Below are 25,553 nucleotides of genomic sequence, written 5' to 3' on the forward strand. Positions count from 1 at the left end.
ATACTGAGCATATTGACAATTCTAAATAAAATAGATCAAGGTTATGTGATTGTAAACAAATGTATTTTCCCAGAAGATGTATTTTCTACAGTCAATTTCATGCTCTAGTATGTATTTTAGTTCCAACATGACAGATAGGGCCTGATAATAATGATGAATGAAATTTTTTTTTTTACTTTCAATCTACCATTATATGAAATTAGCCATTCTGACTTGGCTTTAAAATAATAGAAACATTTCTGAACAAATGCATTTGCAGTATATTTTGAAGTACCATTCATGAAATTTTCTTTTATGGAAGAATTTTCATTGATTTTTTATAACTGAAAAAAAAAACCCCTACTTACATGCATCAAATTCCCCATAATCACTTTTTCAGACACCATTTAGAAAGGTAAAAGAATAATTGAGAAGTGAAACAATTTGTAGCAGGCCAGACTATTATATTAAAACATGAGATGAGGGTGGGTCAAAATGTTCTTTTGTCAATAGAAAAAGTTACTGTGACATCACTGTGTCCACAAGACTATAAAGAGAGAATGTTCAATGATATTCGTGTTCACACATAAATATTCACTCTTCATTTTACAGATTAGTTTACAATCGTAAAAACAATAAATAAATCTATTTATAATCAATTTGTTAGATTTCAAGAATGTCATTGTCATTGTGTCATAGTTACCTTTTGTTTTATTTTACTGGACAAAACTTTAAATCTACATTAAAGGAAAAGTATGGTTACACTTGATGTTTATTCCTGTGATAAGTCCACTTACGCTTAAAGAAATTTTAATTAATAAGTTTCATTAAAATCCAATCAAACCTGTTAATTATATACAAGCCAATTTTGATGAACTTTGATAAAGTCTAGGGCAATAACTCAAAAGCTCATTAAAATACGTCTGAAGTATCAGTCAACTAATTTGAGTTGGCAATATTGTAAATACCTTTTAATTTGCATGAAGAATGAAATGATAAACACAGCGAGGTTTATGATAAATCGATTGGTTTATAAAGGTTTATTATTTATATAAGCGGTGTATTTATGATAAACAAAAAATATCCCAATAATAAAAACTGCAAACAATTGAAAAGATATCTATCTGGTAACATATTAACATGCTATGATCATGATATATATATATATTATATGGGAGAGTATTCTTTTCTAAATCACTCAATGGATAATGAAAAACAAAATGCTACAGAATGATGTGGTTAAACTTGATGCTTACCAATTCAGAATAGTTTATTTAGTAAAACTTTATAGGGATTGTAAAGAGGTTTTCTTAAAAAAAATGTATGTTTATCAGGTACACATCAATTTATACCATTCTAATCTAATCAGTGTCCCCAATACACATACATTTTATTAGAAAACCTTTTCATAATCCCTTTAAGGACAGCCATTTTTACAAGTAGTTGCCAAGTGATGTCATAAGTATCAAGCAGTAAATATCAAACAAACCATTTGCAAAAGATTCACTTACATCAAAATAATTAAACCCTTCATTTAATCAAGTACATAATTAGAATAATTTAGAAACAAGTGACATTGGACATGAAAATTTGCTTTCTCAATTTAATGCTTAACTTTCAAAAATTTTGAAATGTACAACTCTGTCATGATTCCATATTATGAAGAGATAAGGTGCCTAGGAGGGCTGTTTACTTATTTTCTTGTCAGTCGGACATGTGAAATTTGATCTCAATTTCCCTTGAGAGAAGTTCTATTATATCTTAGCCTACTGCACTGGTATTGACATGATAGTTGGCAAAAGAAAGGCACTGCCTCCTGATAGTAAGAAAAATTCTGATGCCACTGCCGCTTCTTTTGAGAGTTTTATCGGCTTTTAACCCTACTTGTTAAGAATTTTGTTTTTTGATAAATATATCTCCTTGTCATGGTTCATCAAATTTCAGACATGAACCACTCTAGTTCACACCCAACACTTATATATAAATATGTATAGTGCAAAGGACACAAAACATGATGAATACAAGCAAATACTAATTGGTACTAATATGGTATGGTATGGTACATAATAAATATGATAAAATAAAAATTATGATAACTAAACAAAAATAAACTAAAAATGGCCATGCCAAGCCATGCACTCACTTCAAACTCGTGCTTGTGTGCTGTGTACCTCAAGAGAAGAAGCCATTGCTCCCTCGCCTGTTGTCATCCATTCATCATCTATCACACCATGTTTCCTCGATACCATTTGTTCATTTATATCTACATCCTAAAATAAGATGTAAATTCTTATCAAGAGAGAAATCGAGATAAATATAAACAAACAAATTTGATTTTTACAGTAGCATGTTTTAGATAAGTAGTCCAGGTTGAGAAAAACTTTTTTAAATTGAACCTTTACTTCAATATTAGTAATGTAGTAAATAACTATGCTAACAGGGCAGAGTATGATCACACCTTGAACACCTGACGCCACCCTGACTAGGTTTTTCAGCTCAGCATCCTATTAATTTATGTCAACAATGTGTATTTTTGTAAATTGCAACCTCCAAACATACTTCTTAATATTGAGTTTATAATATTTCAAACACAAACAAGAACCAAAATCATGTAGTTCTTCAGATTAACATTTCCAAAACTACATCTTTATTAGTTTAGAGATGGTTTTCCATTTTAAACGGTTTCAGATTTGAGATTTTCTAAGCAAGTCTAGTGAACCTAGTAAAGGATACAGCAGCATTCATTTTAAAGAAGACAGACTCACCTCTTCTCCATTGGTATCAAATAACTGTAAACATGGCATCATACCACTAGGAGTAGATTCATATCTTAATGTTTTAGCTATTAAAACTTTCCATTGGGCACAATATGTAATCTCCTCGAAAAAATCTATAGCTGCCTCACTCCAACACTCCCCTAGTTATAAAATAATATTTAATCAAGTCTATCATTTAAATTAGATCTAAAGGATTCTTTCAGAAACCTTAATTATATTGAACAGGGTTCAATTTCCATTGAAAATATCTTTAATATCTTTTAGTTTTGGCTAAACAAGTTGATTTCATTTCATAAAATTTCTGTAAATGTTCCAGTGGTAGACTGATGTTTGTTCCATAAAGTTATAGAGAAATAAAATACCACAGAAAGTTGGTATGTCATTCTAGGTTTTGCCGAAAATTCTCACTATAAATATACAATTTGATTTGATTTGCAGATCTTGTCAATAAAATTTTATTTTTGACTTATCACAAAAGGGGTCATTTTGAATCGCAAGCAACTTAAATTGAACATGGTTGTATAATTTCATAATGTAAAGTAGTCATAAAATAGGGTTCACATTGTTTGTGATGAATGTTTATAACATAATACAATACCTGCAGGTTTAACGTTTGCTAATTTACACTCCACTGCCTGGAATTTTAAACTCAGAAAATCAGGTCTGAAATATACAACATAGATATAATCAGTCTTTGGAGAAATAACTGTGCTATGTTACCTTGCACAATTGTGCCTTAACAAAAATTCAATCATATGGGAGAAAAAGGAGATACTTATTTCTATGCAACTTCACAATCAAGTCAAGCTATTACAAACTTTGTACTTAAACCTTAACTGCAATAGCCACCTTTCTTGTATCATGCAAGTTTAGATTGAATTGTATGCTTGTGAATACAGCCAACACATACTAACATTATAAGAGAACAAGCAATGTAGAGTCAGGTAAACTCACCGTAATTTGCGTATTTGGTTTCTCCACACATATTCGCTATCTCCAAAATCTACAAAGTATAAATCCACTTTATCGTCATGGATTCCAATAACTTTGGCACGGTACCAAGCATTATCATGTTCAAATGGAGCAGCAACCATATCACCTATAGATACTTCTCCCATAGTATAAGACTGAAAAAACAAAGACAACATTTCAATATCATCAAACACATTAATACTAAGTAATTGGTGTAATAGCTTTTTCTTCTTATAAAAGTGTTACAGTTTTGTTTACCAAATAACCAAGTCTCCAAAACATTATCATAAACATTATAGGAATTGTTGTTAACATTACAGCCTTTACATAACAGATTTCAGAATAAAGGGGGAATAATCATGACGTGGAATATACACTTGAACGGAGATTCGAAACAGGTTCCCAATGTTGAAATTCTGGCCTAAATTTCTCTGCCCTTCTATATTTTTCTCTCTACATGTACTATTTTTTGAGAATAAGGGGAATGCGTTCTGAACTCTGCAGGATAAATAAAAATGTGCTCTTACTGATTTTGCTTCATCTGTGGCATAAAATCTGTTCATTTCCTCAGTCATTCGATCTAACTGCATAGCCTCAGAACTGAGAATCTGTATCCAGAAATGACCAGGATGTTCTATAGCTGACATGTATACTTCCATATAATCTTTATGCTCTGGTACCACAGTCACTTTCTTGCTGTCCCATTGTTCATCTTTTACTACAACTGTAATTGAGACAAACCCATACATTTTCAAATACATTTCTTATTCTTTCACTTAATAAAAACATCTGGTAACACTCTTTCTTGTTTATTAAATTCATCAAATCATATCCTTTGATTAATAAAAGATTTACTGACTACCTATGAAATATTGTGGGATTTGAACAGTGTTTTTTATTGGTTGCAATAAATTAAGACGCATTGGGAGAACTTGACTGAACATGATTCAAAGAAGAATTTATTTAGATCATAGATTCTTCAGCTATGTAATGACCTGCAGAAAAAACACCAAACAAAACATTTTGATCTGCATTTGAATCAGAAATGTGATGTGGTTTCTGTCTTTTCAATCAAACTATTATTCCCACCAGAAAATATATTTGAGTTCAATGACGTACCAGATGTGTGATGTGTGTCATGATCTGGTGTTCTGTCTTTACGATGTGATACTCGCTGTTCACGATTAGCTTCCATTACAGATTTCTTTGCTCGGAATGCTTCTTCTTCTTGAACTTTCTCATCAATTAAAGCCTTCAGGAAAAAAGTTTTTGTCAGAAAGCTTTCAAAGAAGATTTGGACTTGGTAAGTGTGATAACTAACACTGGACAGACTTTCAAAAGCACAGGTCATGGCATAAACTATTTCGTTGGACAAGCTGTATCTTATTATTCTTATAACTGATTCAATAACTTATGCCAATTGAATTAATGACAGAATTAATGACAGAGTCAAAAAAAGAAAACTAAACTATTTACCTTGGCTAAATCAATCTGTTCTTTGGAAGCTGTAATTGTCACTTTACGTGTACCTAATTTATTAAAATCATCTGCTGTTCTTTCTATGTAGATTTTGGCTTTAGAGATACGAGATATTTCTCGAACATTTTCTCCACCACGACCTGTAAAAAAACAGATATTTTTCATTTGATTTTTTCTTTATTCAGGGGTGGTTAATTAAAAGCATCGTAACATTAAGATAATCATTAATTAATTAATTACAAATTGCTCTGATTGGTGGATCTTAATGGAATTAAAATTATTAACACGTCAAAATTCTAGTTTTGAATTACATTCTAAGTTACGTGTTTTCTGACGACAGGCTTAGGATCATGGATATCTCCCTCTACTGTGACGTGAAATCCTTTAGCAGCCATTTCATTATTAAATAAGCCAATATATTGAAAATATTACATAGAATTAGTATAAACGACATTATAAACTAAATGATAAACATTGAAACTTAAACAGTGTTCAAATAAATATGAAATAACAAACAATGAAGATTTAAGCTGTATCAATACAAATTATTGTTATTTCATAAGAGCCAACACACTTACCTATAATTCTGCCCAAGGCAACTGCTGGAACCTGAATTTCTTCAGTCAGAATTGCGGGCATGTCAGCTATTATTTTACGAATCATTATTTCTGCTTGTTGAGCAGATGCTGAGGTACCGTGAATAATAACAGTTCTACTGTCGTCACTACGACGACTTAAACTGCTTTCGTCTTTAAAATTAACTCTAGCACCACTTTCTTCTTGTAACTAGAATAAACAAACCAGAATTGAGTAAGAGCTAAGTCTTCAATCAACCAAGAGTAAAGACGAGAATATGCAGTGGTTGGATCAAGGGTCACATTAGAATGATCTCATACAACCCGTGCTTGATATCTTCTTATGGTGACAAACAAACTATTCGATATATATTACTAAAACTTCATAAATATTTTTGACCAAATACCACCAGTGGCAGATCTTCTGGCCATATAATAATATCATGAAATACCCCATGGCCATTGAAGTGACTGTTAACATGTAAAGTCACAAAAAATGAACATCATAAGTAATATTACTTGGAGTTCAGGGTATACGTTTTCTTTTATTTACATCAAGTTTTCAAAGGCTTACGAAGATCATTTCAAAACTTTCAGGCAATTTATATCAATGCACCGAATAGAAAATGGTCTTCAGAAAAATAAAATCAAAGAATTTATATTTGTATTGTATAAAGTAAACATATAAATCTCAGATTTCCACATCAATCTTACAGTGTGCCATAATATTTTTTCAGTTTCTATTCTCTTAACTTAAAGAGACTGTAAAGAGGTTTCTAGATTTTGGTATCTGTATCGAGGACATTGATAGCATCAGTATGAACCATTCAAATTTTTTAATTAGAGGTCTGTGGTTCCTGCAATTCCACTAGAACTATGTGTTTGATGACATCACTAATCGCAAAGGGCCTTTGACATAACCAAACACTTAATTTTTGTGGAATTGCAGGAACTACAGACATCTTATTGAAAATTGGAATGGTGCAAAGTGTTCCCGGTCAATCCCTTTAAATATTTATATCCATTGGCAATATTTCATGAAAGAGTAACATATGTGCACCTTGCAACTCTAAACAGACTAACTTTGAACCTTCGACATTGGTAAAATATTTGATGATAAGGGTGGGGATGTACTAAGCTAGTCCTATTGACGTAATTCTCCTGATAGAATATGGTGTATATTAGTCAGAGGTAAACTATCTGTCTGACATTAAGGAAATATTGGCTCCACCTATATATCACACTTCTTATAATAACAAAATCTCACATAACCCTAGTCCAAAATCAATCTCTACATATGTTTAAAGTCACTATGATATTAGCCATCAAACATAAAACTTGTGTTTGGAAATATACACTACTGCATCAATTTGGTTGTCTCGGCAATGCATACCATGTATTAATAAAAATCTGTTCTTTTGAAATCTAACATAACCACAATTTAAATCTTATCTCTACATAGTCAATACATCATATTAATGTTCACATATAAAATTTATGTGCATGCACCATGATATAAGTTGCAACATTCACTTTAAAGATGTAAGGAAAGTTCGAAAAAAAAAGCTAACAGTAAATTGACTCCACAATATCAACTAAAACAAAGGATTTCTAACAATTTCTGTTTTTATGAATCTTGCAGGCACCCCTCTTTAAGAAATGTCTGGAAAAGTGTGCACCATTTTGACTTTTTTTTCTTAAACACAAAAGTTCTTTAAAACAATATCCTTATCACTGATATACACACTGAATGAAAGATGTTCCCAATATAAAGTGTATCTGGCAAGAAATTGAACATGTGCAATAGAACATGATAAGATATTTTCTAACAATGAAGTCTTTATAATCCTTTATTCAAATGCAATGTCTTAGAAAATATCAAATAGGATCAACTTAGCGCACATAGGCCTACATACTTGACCAAAAATCAAGACATTCTTTTCTTCATTGAACAGGTATAGAATGATGCGTCTCTCACCAAAATATTTAGGAGCAATACAACTATTCACTATTAAAGGACCAATTGTCCAAAATGTATATTTTTTAATCTTAGAAATATCAAAACGTTCTATATCTACCATTGATGTATTGAGCACTAATTTTCAATTTGAAAACTTGACTTTCAGATGATATTTAAAAAACTAAGAAACTCTTAACCTTGAAACCTAACATTGAAAACCTAACATTGAAAACCTTACATTGAAACCTTACATTGGATTTTTTAAGTACAAGAATATAACAAATATTTTCATATTGCAAACATTTTAAGAATAAATAGATTACAGGTTTCAAAAAAATTAAAGATAAGGAGTGCAGTCTAGCAATTTCTTAATATCTAACTGCACTTTAATCTTAAAGGTCAAAAGTTTTTCAAAGATATTTAACTTTAATGTCACTTAAAAAATACTTTACTTTCACCTACTTACTTGAAAATAAAGTATAAACCTATAAAAATTTTCTAATATGTCCATTTATATAATTAACATAATCATTGGGATTTTTAATCTACCTTTCATTAGAATTAACTAATATAGTTATTATCAGGGAATCCCACATCGTGATGGATTAATTAATATAAATAAAATGTAAAATGATATGAGTACACCTACCCCGCCCGTAATTCTGTCCTTGTCCATATACTAGCCAGTAAGGGAGTGTAGAGCACGAAAAACAATATGAAATGTGCGTGAATAAAGTTGTGATGATTATATAGTGTTAGAAACAGTGTGGCGGCGGTATACGTAATCAGGATTGTGATACCTTTAGATTTATCATTGCCAGATGTTTTACATACTCTCTTACTTCCCTTTCTATACCATTATTCTAGTCTCCACCTAACATTATTACATTCAATAGGAAATATATTACATTAATAATACATTATAACATCTTTTATACTTTAATACACATTAATGATATTCTATGCCATTGAAAGAAATTGTTTAGAGTTTTTAAAGTATTATGTGTATTTGGAACACTGATAGCATCAATTTGCATCATTCTAATTTTCAATCAGACATCTATGGTTCCTGCAATTCCACTAAACTGAGTGTTTCATGACGTCACTAATTGCAGAGGGTCTTATGTGAAAAAAACATATTTTGCAATTAGTAACGTCATTAAACACTTATTTTTTGTTAAATTTCAGGAACCACAGAGGTTTGAAAATTTTTATCTTGTCAAATTTAACTATTTGTATACAGAATTTTATCAAAACCAAATTCTCTTAAATGAATTAATGTCATACATGATCAACACTATAGTTAGTTTACTTATAGTAATATAGAAATCCCGAAAATAATTTCACAAAACATAGCTGATCTGGTTCTATTTCAATTATTGAATTTTGACTATCTTTAGACACAGGAAACTTTTACCACACGACTTTCTAACTTTTCTTTTTACTTTCAAAATATCATGGTTCATGGTCATTTTCTATCTGAATTACACTTGTTGATATTTATTAACATTGACTTCAAATAGTTACAAAATTAAATGATCAAAGTGAAGTTAAACTATTTGTTTATGTTCGATTGCCAAGATAAAGAAATTTCAATGAAACTGTAATTGGATGGAACAGGTGCTCTCTGTTTTTCTGTAGACTGGAGTAAGTAGACTACTTAAAGTGCGTTCAGACGACTAAAGTTAAGGCAGCTTAACTATGAACCGTTCTTCGAGCCCAGTATTTTTAGTCGACCACTTATACTGAAAGATGGGTTCCCTCATTTTCATTTATGAAAATCAAAATGCTAATACTTATATGAATAGAAAGTAGAGGTGTTCTAATAACTGACCGATCAAAAAAGGTCAAAAAGTCTTTTTTTGTTTATCCAGACTGTACATACATGGACATTTATGATTGGTTAAAATTTGTACTTGTTATTTTGAGTGGGTGGGTGGGTGAGTGATATCAAATTATGTTCAGTAAAATTATGTTGTTTATAGCTGGGATAATAAACAGTTTTATGTTTTATATATAGAGAAAGGTGGTAGTCAAATATCTAAATATATTACCAATCTTTCACTATCAGCTATCAAACCTTGCCAGATTCACCATATAAAATACAAACTAATTTTACCATAGGTTTTGTCTATATTGTGAGTATGAATTATTGCCAACAGATACCACTATGTACATTATTGATTAAGGCTGTGAACTGGATCTTTAAATTGCATCTCAATACCTTACGTTATATCTCTGAAATGGTTATATCTCTGAAATGCCTATCGCTATACATCTGTTTGGATTAAAGTCTGGAGATTGAGATCTATTGAATCTAATGCTGCAGTCATTGGTTGGCTATATTTGTCAGTTGTTTTCCACTATGTTAATAATCACATGCAAATCATGCCATTGAAAGGAAAATGAATCTAATTGGATGATGATGCTCTGTCTTGCAGACGATAAAACAGTGACAATTATTAAAGTGGTTTGATATTATAAATCCTATAATCGATAATCTTGTCCTGGAAGTGCGGGCACATGTGAGATTTTACTCAAGAATCGTGTCAATGATACATTAAGCAAGTTACCGCTTTTCTCATTGTCAGGCATTCTCTATTCTTTAATAAAACCAGCCAAGAACAGTTACAAAACCAAGATGTTTAACAAACTGACACATTGCTGAATGTCAAACTGTATTCAAGTCTGTTCTAGAACACAATATTTATTACATTAATATAACCTGCTATTAAATGCTCAATTTGATATAAACATAGGGTGGATATTCAACCAACTGAATAAATATTCAAACTTCTGCCAAAATCATGAAATCCCAGCAGTATCTTCTATCAGTATAGTGTCTGATAAAGTTAATCTATAAATAATTTTTGATTCTCTGGACTTCAACATTTTTAAATCATTAAATGAGAAAATATTTTTCTAATTGAATTAATTAACCTTCTATGTAATAACGATGAACTTTGTTAAGATTCTGGGTGTTTCAATCGATGTTTCTATTTCATACTCCAATAATTGAAAACACAATTGATGCGAATTTCAGTAGTTTTATGGGATTTTCTTCTTAAATTTCTTCTAACCAATTGGGCTAATGTAGATATGCAGTGTACCATGAAAGAATGCAACATTCATATTCACAGTTTTAGTTTATTGTTTATAGAGAGCAACTAAATACTTTTCCATCTAACCTCATCAGTAACAGAGGGAAATTGATTGCATAATCTAAAAGTATTATCTAAATAGGCTGAAAATTCAAGGATTGAGGTGGAGTTGAACTATGACACCTGAAAGCTTTATAACCCAAAGATGGTGCTTGAAAATTCACAAGAGAAGTCATATGTCACACAATAGATATATTTAGATAAAAATCGTGTATAAAAACTCAACAATATAACGGGATAAGAAACAGAATGAAGTCAATTTTGACATTTCTTTTCAACCTAAACCCATGAGTGCATCTTATAAATAAATACTGAACTAAACCTACACCTGTCATCCATATTGGTTTAGCTTACATTACGCCATGGTTACCTGATTACTGAATGTCAAAGATAGATCGTGAATAAACTCATACTTTTTTTTTTCACCTTCCAAAAATGTGTGCCTAATATCATGTGGGTGAGATAATGTTACCGGTTGATTGTTTATACCAAGGTACCAGCGGAAATCTATTGTATTTGGACAGAGATCAAATCAGACATTATCTAGGAAGGGAATCACTTTCACCTTTGAACAAATTCTTGATCAAATGTTTCTAATAGCAACAGATACACAGGTGATTTTCACTACAGAGAACAGACGCCAAATTATATTTTCATAAATAGAACACCCATCTAAAATATCTGGTATAATTCATGAACTTATTGCTCTATACCACAATAATCTGACATAATTTTTTACAGATTGTTCAAAGACCTATAGATATAAATGTAACAAATAACTTATTTTCATTATGAAGATATTCCACAATACTATCATTAAAGGAGTGTTCCTTGTTAGTATTTGTATCTAGGAGAATAACTGTGTTTCTTCTTCAGTTTTAACTACTAAGAATGTAATTTTGACAGTTTATATTATTTCAATGGCTACATACTTTCATTTGTCAATACATCAAATTTGACATTTTCATTTTATCTTTTGTTCTTTAACATTAGTTATCATGTACCGATACTGTTATATAATAGTTTAACACATATCAAAATTTCTTCTTAAAATAAAATCAACTTACCTTTTTAATATTTGCACCTTGACGTCCAATGATGGAGCCTACAGTAGATCTAGGTACTTGTACTTCAATAACAGTTTGTCTGGATGTAGATATTGTATCTGCTGTAGTTTCTTCATCATCTATAATATTAATATTCATTATATTTTATATTATACTATTATCAGGCCCCATTAATACTTGGACAAAAAAACACCTCCTGTTTGATTCATCACATGTCAATAACAATATTTTATACACCTAATCATTTTCTGTTCTTTGTATAAGATCCAAAAACATTTTTAATTTCATAACCCATCATGAAAGAATCAAAGATCTAAAAGGGATATCAAAGAGGCTTTCTGAAAATTTTATTTGTATTAGGGACACTGAGAGCAAAATGTGCAGGAACCACAGAGGTCATTAGTTCTGCACAACCGGGTGAATAAGCTTACAAAGTCCATAAAAGCAAAAGAGATAAGATCTTACCTTCTTCATTACGATGTAATAACCAATAAAATAATATAACAGTGGAGGGGACAGCAATAAATAGAGCAACTTTTCCGGCTATACTAATTTCTAACATAATCAATAATCAATTGATATGTTTTAACTTCAGTCACTTTTCTTACAATCAATGAAGGGGATACAGATTCTTTCTCTCGAAAACCTGAAAATACAAAAATGTCAAAATTAATTAGGTTTTTTTTTATTGAAATTCATACTATATTCTGAAGGAGAAAACTCACATGTATTTATCCAAAATGTTTATAAGCTGACAAAATGATGAAAAAAATACAATACTTTTTTTCATACTTTCTAAAGCTTTTTTGAAAATATAACCAAAATAGTTCAGCATTACTGATAGGAACAAATTTATCAACATAGAAAAAGATCATCAAAATGATAGAAATTAAAAATTAAAACACCTATAACATTTCCTATATACCTATGTGTCAGAAAAGTGCTGGAGAAATGTGTAATTGAACAAACTAACAATCAGATATATGAAACCTTCTGGAATTTCCAATGATATAATAAAAGAACCACCTTCATAAATCGGTATTCTTATCAACAGATTTCACATTATTCTAAGTATAGACATAATTTGAAGACCATCAGATGTTTAAACAATAGTGTTTATATAGGTGAAAGAAATTTAGAAACAGGTTGCCAATTACTATATAGTACATAATGGAGCCAATAACTACAAGCCAATTAAAAATTTTAAGACATACATGTCTCATATGAAACTATGTATGGTTCTTAGGTGGAAATAACACCCATGAAAGTAGTTCACAGCCATTTTGAAGCACTTCTTCGACTTAATATGTCAAATTTTAAAAAAGGCTACAATATTTCAACAAAGCCTTCAAATTATATTTAAAGGTTTAGAAATGGCTAGAGATGTGATTTGAAGGCTTGGTTGAAACATTGTAGCCTTTTTCAAAATTTGACTTTAAGTTGAAGAAGTGATTCAAAATGAATATAGTTTTGTATGATATCCGTCGGATGTATTTGAATGTCATGCACATGAGGAAGTTGGGAATGAATAAATTGATACAATTGTATTGAGTATAATGTTGCAAGTTATTTATTGTAATTTTTAAGTAATTCTTATACATGTAATTGTGTTCAGATAAAATTATATTTCATTAAAAGTTGAAATATCAGCTTGTAAATACATGTTGTAAACTTTCAATCAATCAAATCAATCTTACGCACTATGGACAATTATACACCCACAAAAAAAATGTGATACTCCTTTAAAATAATAAAAAATAATATAATCTAAATAAAAGTGTGGTCAAGATCAAGAAATGATGGAACAACTAACAGATGATATACATACACTATGATACGAGTTGGCATTATATAACTAGATATGAGTCAGAGCATGTGATTCTATTTTTTCAAAAAAACAGGTACAAGACTGATTATGACATATTGTTACTATTAATGTACAGGTATCTATGGTATCTATATCTGACATGTTGGGTATTTAAAATTTATCATCTCACGACATCTCATTAATACATCACACCTTCACTACCACATTTTATTTTGCATTAATTCATGTTTATATTTTTTCAACAATTATTAAGATTCCTTTTGTTCACTATTATCTAATCAAAACACAAATTGAGTTGGTGCACAAAAATCAAAATCCTATGAAATGATTGCTTCAAATCAGACAGCTATGGCTAGAAATCAAACAACTATATGTTGGCTTAAACAAATCAGACAGCTATGACATGTTGGCTTACAGTAATCAGACAGCTCAGATATGTTGGCTTATAGCAATCAGACAGCTCAGATATGTTGGCTTATAGAAATCAGACATCAATGACATGTTCAAACTATGACATATTGGATTATAGAAATCAGACATCAATGACATGTTCAAACTATGACATATTGGATTATAGAAATCAGAAAGCTATGACATGTTGGCTTCTACAAAGTAGACAGCTATGATAAGTTGAAACTATGCCATGTTGGCGTAAAGAAGTCAGACATCAATGACATGTTGAAACTATGACATGTTGGATTATAGAAATCAGAAAGCTATGACATGTTGGCTTATAAAAATCAGATAGCTATGACATGTTGGCTTATAGAAATCAGATAGCTATGACATGTTGGCTTATAGAAATCAGACAGCTCAGATATGTTGGCTTATAGAAATCAGACATCAATGACATGTTCAAACTATGACATATTGGATTATAGAAATCAGACAGCTATGACATATTGGCTTATAGCAATCAGACAGCCATGACATGTTGGCTTATAGCAATCAGACAGCTCAGATATGTTGGCTTATAGAAATCAGACATCAATGACATGTTCAAACTATGACATATTGGATTATAGAAATCAGACAGCTATGACATATTGGCTTATAGCAATCAGACAGCCATGACATGTTGAAACTATGCCATGTTGGGTTACAGATGTCACACATCAATGACATGTTGAAACTATGCCATGTTGGGTTACAGATGTCACACATCAATGACATGTTGAAACTATGACATGTTGGATTATAGAAATCAGAAAGTTATGACATGTTGGCTTATAGAAATCAGACAGGTATGACTAAAAATCAGACAGCAATGACATGCTGGCTTATAGAAATTAGACAGCAATGACATGTTTTCTTATAATCATAAAAATGATCAACAATCAGACAGCAATGACATGTAGGATTCTATATCATGTGGGTGTATAAAAATCCAAGTCAAGATCCAAATACATGTTGACTTATAAAATTAAAAGCTAACAGAAATCAGTCTGCAATCAAATGTTGGCTTATAAAAATCAGAATCAAAAGGCAACAATATAATATATTATAAATACCAATAAGAGTAACTCAAAGTAAAAATGACTGCTTATCATTGGAATTAAAATATACTGGAATTTTTTTAGAAGTAAATTATTGGCTCACCTCTTAAGTTGCTTTAATTAATTACATTTTTATATTGCCGGTAATAATAGTTACACACATCACGAAAAAATAGCAAACAGAAAGAAAGTTTTAGACGCCATCTTATATAGTCATGGTTACCTTCAATGAAAGACATTGGAAGAGTCCAATACTACAAGTAATTAATATGTCACGTAGTTCTATCATTGTAAATTACCTTGTGGAAAAATAGAGATATAGGCTCTCACCCATCCTACCCAATTTATAAATTGAAATACTTGCAGCAATTGAAAAATTGAAGAAGTCATGTGCAAGTGAAGTCAGTAACATGCATATAAATAACATGACAAATGGTTCCTTAAGCTGTTAGAAAATTTTTAAGAGAAAATGTGAAGAAATTCAAAATTTAATTGAGGAAACAAGGTGTAGTGCCTAAGGAGTATTTAACACTACTTAAATAGACAACTTTTGAGTATTTGACTTTACTGGTTGGTTCCAAGAACATTCAAGGTTATACCAATAATAACCACCCAATGTCTAGTTCTTACATCAAAAGTTTACACATCTGTCTTATATACTACCTTATGTGCCAAACCACATATAACACTTCCACCTTACTATATCAGTTAAAACTAATTCACCAACACAATTTTACGTGTTCCGTTTAAGATATCAATATTAGCTCATATTGAAAATTTTCACTATGAAATTTCTTTCTCAAAAGCTGATACAAAACATTTTAGACATAAAGTATGCATATGAAGCAATTAACCCCTTCAGGAAACATTTGCTTTACCAAAAAGTCCGTAGGATATGTGGATTTGATTCCTATTTTCTAACCAAAGTTAATTGACACAATTTGGAACCTTCTCTTCAGGATAATACGAGTAAAACTACATTCATTTCATTTCATTTCAGGATAATACGAGCTTAAGTAAGGAAGCTTAATTTTTAGATTTTAAGAATTTACCCAAATTCGGCAGAACATGGTGACATTCTATTAATCATATGGACACAATTGCGTTCTCTTTCCCTTTTCTTTTTTAAACTCTTAAGCTGTAAAAACATAGAATTCAGATCAGCTTTAAGAAGTTCTAAATAACATGAATATATATAGCCTTCAGATCAGATTCAATTGCCAAGTTTCAACTAAACTTCACATGATAATATTATTTATGGCCAGAAAGAAAGGAAAACATGTTCAAGGAAACAGTGAAAACAGAACATATTTCATTATATTTGATTAAGTTGGAACTGCAGTAATTCAATTAATAATCATCTCGCTCTTATGCAAAATATAACAATAACGGGTTAGGCTACCCTGCCCTTTTGTTGATATAACATGAAAATAAATCAACAACATACAAAGTGTCTCTATGAAAAGATATCTTGCCAGGAAAGGTAATTGACGCCTACTGGCAGTTTGATTTTAAATAAGAATATTTGGTAGTCCAGTAACAATCACCTGGTATGAAATATTAAACTTTTAGTCACAGACTTCATTGTAACTTTTTCGGGTGATAATGACCAATGACCAATATTACCAAGTTTTGTCAAAATCTGGCAATAATCGTACCTTCTTGGAATTTTACAAGCTAAAAGTTGAACGTGTTTTCAAGAGCAAGGCAATAATTAATGTATTCAGAAAAGAAGCTGGTCCGGCTTTGCTCCCTGCCCTCACTTTTAAAGTTTATCATTTTACATAGTGAAAGAATGGCTTATTGAAAAAAATTGTGGCCCCTGCTCGCCCCCCTAGCTACTAGAAACACCACTGGACCCAACACCAAATAATTAAATTTGTTATTTCTAAGATAATGTATTAAAATATATTGCAGACAACCCTATACTAAAATCTGATTATGATAAAGTATTATGATATTAATTGTGGCATTATTTACAGCTTTTCTCTGGTTAAAACAATGTCAACGAGACCTTACATTTAACAAAAAATAAAATCTAGAATATTCCATTCTATATTTATTCGTCATAACAACAAGATTTCTTTACACTGATTAAAAAAGTTTTTTGGTTTTTTTTTTCTTGAAATCCCATCTTTTCAAGTATCCTATGATTGGTATCCATTGATTACCTAAAAAAATTCTTTCATTTTTATTATTCATTATTAACACCATACCAACAACTTGTTTACTGAATATACAAGATAACTGGCAAAGGTCAATGCCAAATTTCAGGCTCTGACATTATTACTAGTCTTATCATGTAATCTATAAATATAATTGCTATTACTGTCCAGATAGATTTTTCACCCAAATCTTCATCTAACCCCCTCCCCTTCTAAAATAAACACACAAACATGCACCCAATAGAAATTAAAAACTCTAACTTACACAGAGAGTAAAATCAGGAATGTTGAAGTATTGGTTGATTTGTTCTTGACCTGAAATAACACATCATACTATTTTTAAATCTTGTTTACACCAAGAACTGATAGTTATTTTTAATTTACCTTATTAACTGACCATGAAGTTTATCATCCTGTAAATATCGAATACTGGTACTTGGCAGAGAAATTGATAAGCTAAAGCAATTGTTTTTTGTTACCTTTCTTCAAAGGCTCTGTACTCCCATTAGGAACCCTCGAAGAGGTTTCATAGATAAATCCTACATTCATTTACTTTCTAAATTTCAGTAAAATCACAAGAAAATTATGGTCCCTAATACAAGTGTTAAACCTTGAATAGACAAGGCATGTACAGTACAGGATTATTGAAATAGTTGAAAAAGTAGAAGCGATTTGTGTCAATATCGAATGATTTTTTTAATGGTTTTTTTTTTTTCATGAAATGTGATGGACTGATAGATTAATATGGGTGAAAATAATGGCCCATCATGTCAAATTCCTTAATTTCAGGAGTTTTTTCTCATTTAGTACAAATTGAAAACTTCATTGCGCCAATGCTTTTCAAATATGGTTGCCACAAAAATCCTGCTTAATGGGAAGTGATCTCTTTTAATGCATTCCCTGATGCTGGCTTTCTGATATGTGCAAGGTGCTGTCACCCTATGCATATCTTTCCTTTTCTACAGTAATATTGTTCCAAACCCACAGAGTCAGTGATACTAACAAAACGAAAGTTACAGTGATGCCCAACACTAATTTACAATCATCTTACAGGTAATTCAATATTATGTTAGAAAAAACGCATCTGTGGAGGTGTGGAAAATCCCCTTTTTCTTCCGACTCCACACCAGCTGACAACTGTCAAAATATCCATCAGAGACTGGAATAGAGGCAGATGTTTCTGAATAGGAAGCTAGGTTCAAACATTTTGAGTGTAAAATGAAATAACTCTATAAATAGATCAGGAATATTTATATTAATATCAATATTTTCAAAAAAAGATTAGGAACCAAGTGTCTACTGTGTATCCGCTGACCTGTCATTGTCAGTGTCAGTCAGTGTGTTTTACTTTCACTGAAAGGCCTACAAACGTTATGTGAATGTGTGTAGGCCTTTAAGTTGATTTTGTACTAACCATAAAAGATTTGACAATTGTTTTGTCTCGTCCGTTCACTTATATCTAATTATATTGTATTCGTGATAACTGTCATGTATGAATAAATGTGATAAACGTCAATATCTTTTTCAATTTGAACACGTGCCAATGTTGCAGAAATCAACATCCGTCGCAAATCAAGGGGGACAACTCTACTAAAACATACTTTAATAGACCACAGCCCTGAAGTAAAAATATGAAAAATATGATTATGATTGAAAGGACTCTTACCTCGAGACCTTTTTGGCCCGTCACTCGTTTCTTCAGCCCAAAAGTTGCTAATCCTTGACCTTGTAAGACATTTTGAAGGATCAGAATATAAGCATTTCCCAGCTAAACATAAATTTGTATAGAATCTCTCGTAATTTGTAAGATGTAACAAAAAAAACTTGTCTGTACTGAATCTCAAAATCTTTCCTTAACTAATGTGGCTACTGCTACACATTAATTGTTGAATTATCTCAGCGTATATTGGTCTGTAATGTTTTACCATCCTATGTAGTCATTGATCTTGCCCAAATACAGAGATTACCAGTGATCCATTGTTGATGGTAGCTTTCATGTTCTATTTAGTGATTTACTTTTATCAAAAATGAAAACAACAAATTGCTAATAAGAATTTTATCTGCATATTTCACAAAATATTTAACAAGGTTTTAGCACATATTATCAAAACAATAGATTTTTATCAGAATAGAATGCTTACAATAAATGCTTTTATATCATTATTTGCTTTTGAATGACTTTCCTGGATGGAATATTTTTTAAACTTTAAAAGATAAGGGATTAAAATTTTTGTAAAGAAGAGACAAATGGAATCGAAAAACAGTACACTGAAAGCCAATCCATGATAGTTAACTCCAAAAGAAGAAAATAATAACACAGAAGTGTTAACAAATTTCTTGAAATGAACGTAATATGTTTAAATATAACCATAATGGTCCCTTGAAACAAACTTTAATTTACTCATCTGATTAAAATAAAGTAACTATATGTTTTTAGTAATAAATTGATGTCTAATACTTGTGAGATAGTTTGAGATGCCTTGTAGATCATGTCTACTTTCAAAATCTTAATCATAATTTCTGTAATAAAAGAAGCCCATAGGCCAAGATTCCAATAAGTGAGCTGTTTCAAGAATGGGTAAAATAACTCATAGCAAAAATGAAATGAAAACAACAAAGTGCTGTATTTTAATCAGATTGTCAAAATTTACAATGTAAGTCTTTCTGAGAAATGAAATATAAAGCATCTTTGACAATAGTTTACAATTTAGTTTAACATTAAGAAAAACATCATTTCTAAAGAATGGCACAAAAATAAAAAAACATTCAGCAGTGATAAAACTAAATTAAAACAATATTTTTAACTTTTTTCTAATGGTTAAAAAAATGGCCATATGAAATGCAATAAACTAAAAGCAGGAGGATGATGCGATTAAAAAGCAGTAATGATTATTAGCACTAATAAATCTATTCAACAGAACATGCAACTATTATAAAAAATTTGCATATATAAGTAGATCACACTAAAACCATTGGTGACCATAAAAGAAAGTGATTTAAAAATAGACAGGAATTCAGGATAAGAATTTGATAAAACATTTAACAATCAATCTGCAACAAAACTAAACATTACAAATTAAATCTTAACCAGTTCTTAAAACTGACAAAAGCCACTCCCACTAATTCTAAATATATTGAAAAGTAAGAAAGGTACAAAATACAATCATCTATTTCTTTACATTTCTTGTATAATGATACAAATTTACATTATAATAATATATCTTTTATAATTATTACTTTATCATTCTTATATCTATATTTTATATAAACAAATATACAGTTAATTCTATATACTATCAAATTCATATGTCAATATACACCAAATAATAATAGGCTAAATATTCATTACTACATCTTTTAATTGCCTTATTTCATTTTGGTGTAATTGGGCCGAATATGTTTGCAGATGTGTTCCCACACTTTTAAAAGGCAAAAATTACACCTAATACTACTGGGGGTGTTTTTATTTTTTTAAAAATTCAAACACAATTATCATTTCTAAAAATCCTTCTCTAAATATTGAGCATTACTTAAAGATAAAACAATGAAATTTATAAGTTTTACTTCTTACTTTGAAACAAACAAACTTAAACCAACAGATATTGCCCTATATATATCACAAACAAGCATTTTAATAAGTACATCATTCTTTGATTAATATAATTAATAACTTTTTATAATGACAGGTAATTTTTGGATATGAATTGGGTCATTTCCAAATCCACTGCCATATTCTGAAAATGTTTAAATTTTGTTGAAGTTACCTTGTAGTCAAACCAACATTATCTTAAGATAAGTATCAATCAGTGGCCTGGGAGGTCTTAAATATTTATGTACATCCTGAAACATATGTTTTGTGGTTACAATTACCCCTTAGCCTACCTAAACAGAAACTACCCCAAAAGGGCATAAATATTTGCAGAAGTACAAAGCTCTCTGTGGAATTAAATACTGATGTTATATTAGATCAAAAGTGATTGACTCTTACCCACGAAGAAATTAAATTCTTAGAAAGATTCAATCTACTATCCAAGGTAGCTTGTCTAACAACTGGGATTCCGTCCAAAGCTTCAGAAAAGAGGCTAGATTAGACTAGAAGTTTTAAGTGCATTCTGTTTCAGATAAGTATAAACTGTTATCTTTGGCTGTAATATAAGGAATGGAGAAAGACAATAAAAATTCATTTTTTTTATATTCATAATTTGAGATGTCTTTAAAAATCAAAACTATCATGACTTAATGATTTTCACTATAAAATAAATATGTATACCATAATACATTATATAGCAAGGTCTTCTTCATATGAATTATTGAATAATCTTAGCACATAAACAAAATTAAAATCTGATATTTTACAACCAAATCAAAGTAATTTGCAATATGGATTATATTCCTCTTTTATTCCTACTTAAAAATTTTTTAAAAATGTACAAATTATATGGACAATTTGATGATCTGCTGCCTAATCTTCATGAGACATCTTTCTTTACGTATTTTGGCATGATTTAATTTAAAATTTAAAAGTAGAAAATAACTACATAGAAAATGCATGATGAATTTGGTGGGCTAAAATTATAAATATTTCAACAATAAACAACAAAATCAACTCTTTCAAATTACTAAAATGCACAAACAGATGTTGATATTACATAACATGAAATCTTATAGGGTTTTCTTCAAACAAAGCATTGCTGAAATTTGTCATTAAATTGTGATAGTTTGAAAAAAATTTATTTTCGAATATTTTAATCTATATCAAGGTTGTCCAAAAAAAGGACTATGTACTTATATCAAATGAAAACAAACAGAAAAACAAACAATCAACAAGTAATAAAGGATTATAGTTAACACTTTGTACACAAATAACATAATATTTGTCTAACAATATAATACATAATTATAAAATCTCTGTAACATAATGAATTGTGATTGCCTTATGTTAGTTTTTATGACTGTATGTGGTGGTGTTTATTAGTTGCCATTATGGTGGTAATAATGTATGTAGACGGTACCGATTGCGTATATATGGCCGAACATCTTCATTCTGAAAGAAAGTTAACATCAACATTGAGAAAAATGCTTTCATGGGAAATTGTCTGTCTTGTGGACGAAAAGACATGAAATAGAAAAAGTCCTTACTTAAATTTGAATCTGCACCATCTATATCTTATTGAGGTTCTCTAGCAAATCAGTTGGAGCTTTGGCTTTTACCGGACGTCATTAGCGTGGTTACGACAAGCAAATGATGGCTGTGGGTTCCTATCTTGACTGGTGTGTGAAAGTCCGATGACCTTGAATAAGTCATCTTTACTCATTATGATGTTTAGGAAAGATCAATGACAAGAGGTTTGACCAAGGACCAACTGGAACAAAGGATCCTTAATTGTGAACCTAAGTTGTTATCCTTGTAAAATATGGTAGTTTATTTCTTTCTATGCGAGAAGCTTGTTGTAAACAATTTGAAGAATCATTTAAGATCTAATTAAATCATCATCTTACCATTGCAACTAAACTTTCAAGAAAAGGCAGGAGTTTAGATAATTCTTGATCACCTTGATCCATAAACCAACTTTCTATGGGAATACCATTATCAAGCTAAAATTATATCAAATAACAGTATAAGAAGAGCAATCTGATTCAAATGTATATCTGGGTATTGTTTCATGTTTTTTCTACAGGTTACTACACATTCCATCCATGATCTTATATATCGTGATGTGTGGAACAACAGCAAAAGATTTTAATAATTTATTCTAACCAATCAAAAACATTTTTAATAGTGGCCTGACAGTATTCTCATGCATAACAAATTAGTCAGATCATGAAAGGAAAGAAAATTTTATCATTATCATGTACCAGCTACTTTTTAAAATATATGTTTATCTTCCAACATAAAGACTTAAAAGCGTGTTAGAAAAGTAAGCAAGCCCAATAAAAAGTATCATTATCATTAAGAGACTTTCTATGGGATTACAGCTCCCGATTTAAATCTAACTGAAAAGAACTAGAATACTGACCTGATAACCAAAGGCCTGTGGTGAATTATCAATAATAAGTGTTTTAGATAAATCACGTCCTAATATTGACAAATCTTTAATATAGTAACCATTAATACACACACAGTGCTCTCTAAATAACCGGTGCCTATAAATAACAATTCCTTTCAATTATCATTGATAGTAACAACTAAGAAAGTTAACATGGATACACACAATCTTATCAAAACAAGATTACCATTTCGTTTTCTTTTTTGCTACAAAAATTAATTCTAGTGTTCAATGACCAATTTTTTTTAGATTCTTTACTGAGCATTTTGTAGCTAGCACACTTGAAAAGTAATGTCTCAAATCATAGAATCTGCTTGTACCATTTTAGATTGATTTTACTTACTTTATAAGTTTTTTCTGAGGATCAAGTAAATTGAGAAGTTTGTCAGCATAAACTCTTTTAGATGCTGTAAATAATATAACTTCAAATAACTTAGATACACGCTCTAAAAACTCTCGAAATCCAGGTCTGGTGCGAACAAATACCTATAAATAAATAATACAATTAGAGGTCTGATATTAAACTTCCTGAGTATTCTTGAAAAAATTTTTGTGGTTTAACCATTTCTTTAAATACCAGCTAAAAGAGCTAAATGAAAGTTATTCATTATTATAATAATACTGGTCTGAAAGGGGCAAAGGTTTAATTTTTTATGTAAATTTTAGAATCTAATTAATAATGGTATAATACTGACCTGGTAAGTCACATCTTGAAAAACAACAGGAAATGAAAAAGCTGCATCTTCCATTTCAGTTAAACTACAATGAACTAATGTTTCATCCTGAAAAAAAAACGTTAAATTTTAAAAATCTTATAAAATATCTACAAACTTCCTCTTGAAGCAAAACCTTATCATAAATGTGAACTCAAGCAGAAATATTGGAAGGTACGAAATACTTACTAAATCTAGCACTAATGAAAACTGAGGTGAACTTCTAGTTTTAACAGGAAGAGCTGGTACTCTAGCTCGTAATTCATCTGTTAAAGGTGGTAAGTTCTTTATTATAGCATATCTGAAATATGAATTTCTTTATCAGTACACATTTGAGGTAAGTTTGGACAAATGAAAACTGGCAACACCATAACATCATTTCGTCTCTTTGGTGTTTTGTCCCATGTAGGCTCTTCCTTCTTGTATCACTGATAGAGGGGAACTGGGTTGAAAAATCTGATATATTAGCATGACTTATAGCAGGATAAGGCTAGCAAGCAAGCGTTAAACATACTTAGCCACCTGTGACTTCCTACATAACAGAATGGAAGGATTGTGTCTTCATGCTTTATATTAACATTAAACTTACGGGTCTTGTTCCCATTCATAAGTTTCTCCTTCAACACACTCTTCTTCACAAACTACATAGTTTGAGTCACATTCCACATTAGATGTATGAGGGACGGCATTATACTGTAACTGAACACTACTGTTATTATTATTATTATCTTCTGTTAATCCTTCACAATAATTCTCTTTGTATGGATTATCATTGTCTTTGCCTGAAATATAAACAAATAAAATACACTTTGTTCTCAGCAACCATAAAGCAATCCTGGGACCTGAACAGTTTCAGTAATTCTGAATCTGTCTCGGTAATAAATAATAGATTTACGAATTACGAATGCTGAATGACCAGCATCTGTGTTTAAACTACCTGAATCACAAAATCACATGACAACTCACGTCTTAACTGTGAGGTATCCCAGCTTCCTCAGGGGAAAATGAGATAAAGATGAAGTAAGTGTACAAAACATTTAAAAAACTTACATGTGTTCAATAATAATGAACCAGTATCTGAATCTACAGGAGATAAATAATCCGTTTTATATTCATTATTTGATCCATTCATATCCCAAACTGCAATAAAATAAAACAAATGGTGATGACATCCTTACTAAAAGATTCATATAAGCTCAAGGAAACAATGCAATGTTGGATAACTAGTAATTTCCTTCAAAAAATTCATCATATCTCAACTTCAATCATAAACTGAAAAACTGAAAATAAACTAAAGAAACATGACCGATGTTTTCTTTACAATGTCTTAGTGC

General features: G+C 30.4%; 2 protein-coding genes across 2 annotated transcripts; both read right to left on the reverse strand.

Annotated features, from left to right (window-relative positions):
• Positions 1-2,720: 2,720 nt before the first annotated feature.
• Positions 2,721-12,532, reverse strand: LOTGIDRAFT_124728 (hypothetical protein; the record flags this gene model as incomplete). Its single annotated transcript, XM_009061257.1, has 9 exons — positions 2,721-2,891; positions 3,350-3,448; positions 3,740-3,883; positions 4,256-4,452; positions 4,848-4,980; positions 5,205-5,347; positions 5,786-5,993; positions 11,971-12,089; positions 12,436-12,532. The coding sequence occupies 9 exons, from the start codon at positions 12,530-12,532 to the stop codon at positions 2,721-2,723; spliced, it is 1,311 nt and encodes a 436-aa protein (XP_009059505.1).
• Positions 12,533-22,440: 9,908 nt separating this feature from the next.
• On the reverse strand, positions 22,441-24,519 carry LOTGIDRAFT_124631 (hypothetical protein; the record flags this gene model as incomplete). The annotated part of the gene is made up of 6 exons (XM_009061258.1): positions 22,441-22,503; positions 22,959-23,054; positions 23,477-23,603; positions 23,850-23,992; positions 24,202-24,288; positions 24,409-24,519. Coding segments are annotated over 6 exons (627 nt in total), but the record flags the coding sequence as incomplete, so codon positions are not given.
• Between the last annotated feature and the right edge of the window lie 1,034 nt (positions 24,520-25,553).

Source organism: Lottia gigantea, assembly GCF_000327385.1.
Source record: "Lottia gigantea unplaced genomic scaffold LOTGIsca_47, whole genome shotgun sequence".
Taxonomy (NCBI): Eukaryota; Metazoa; Mollusca; class Gastropoda; family Lottiidae; genus Lottia; species Lottia gigantea.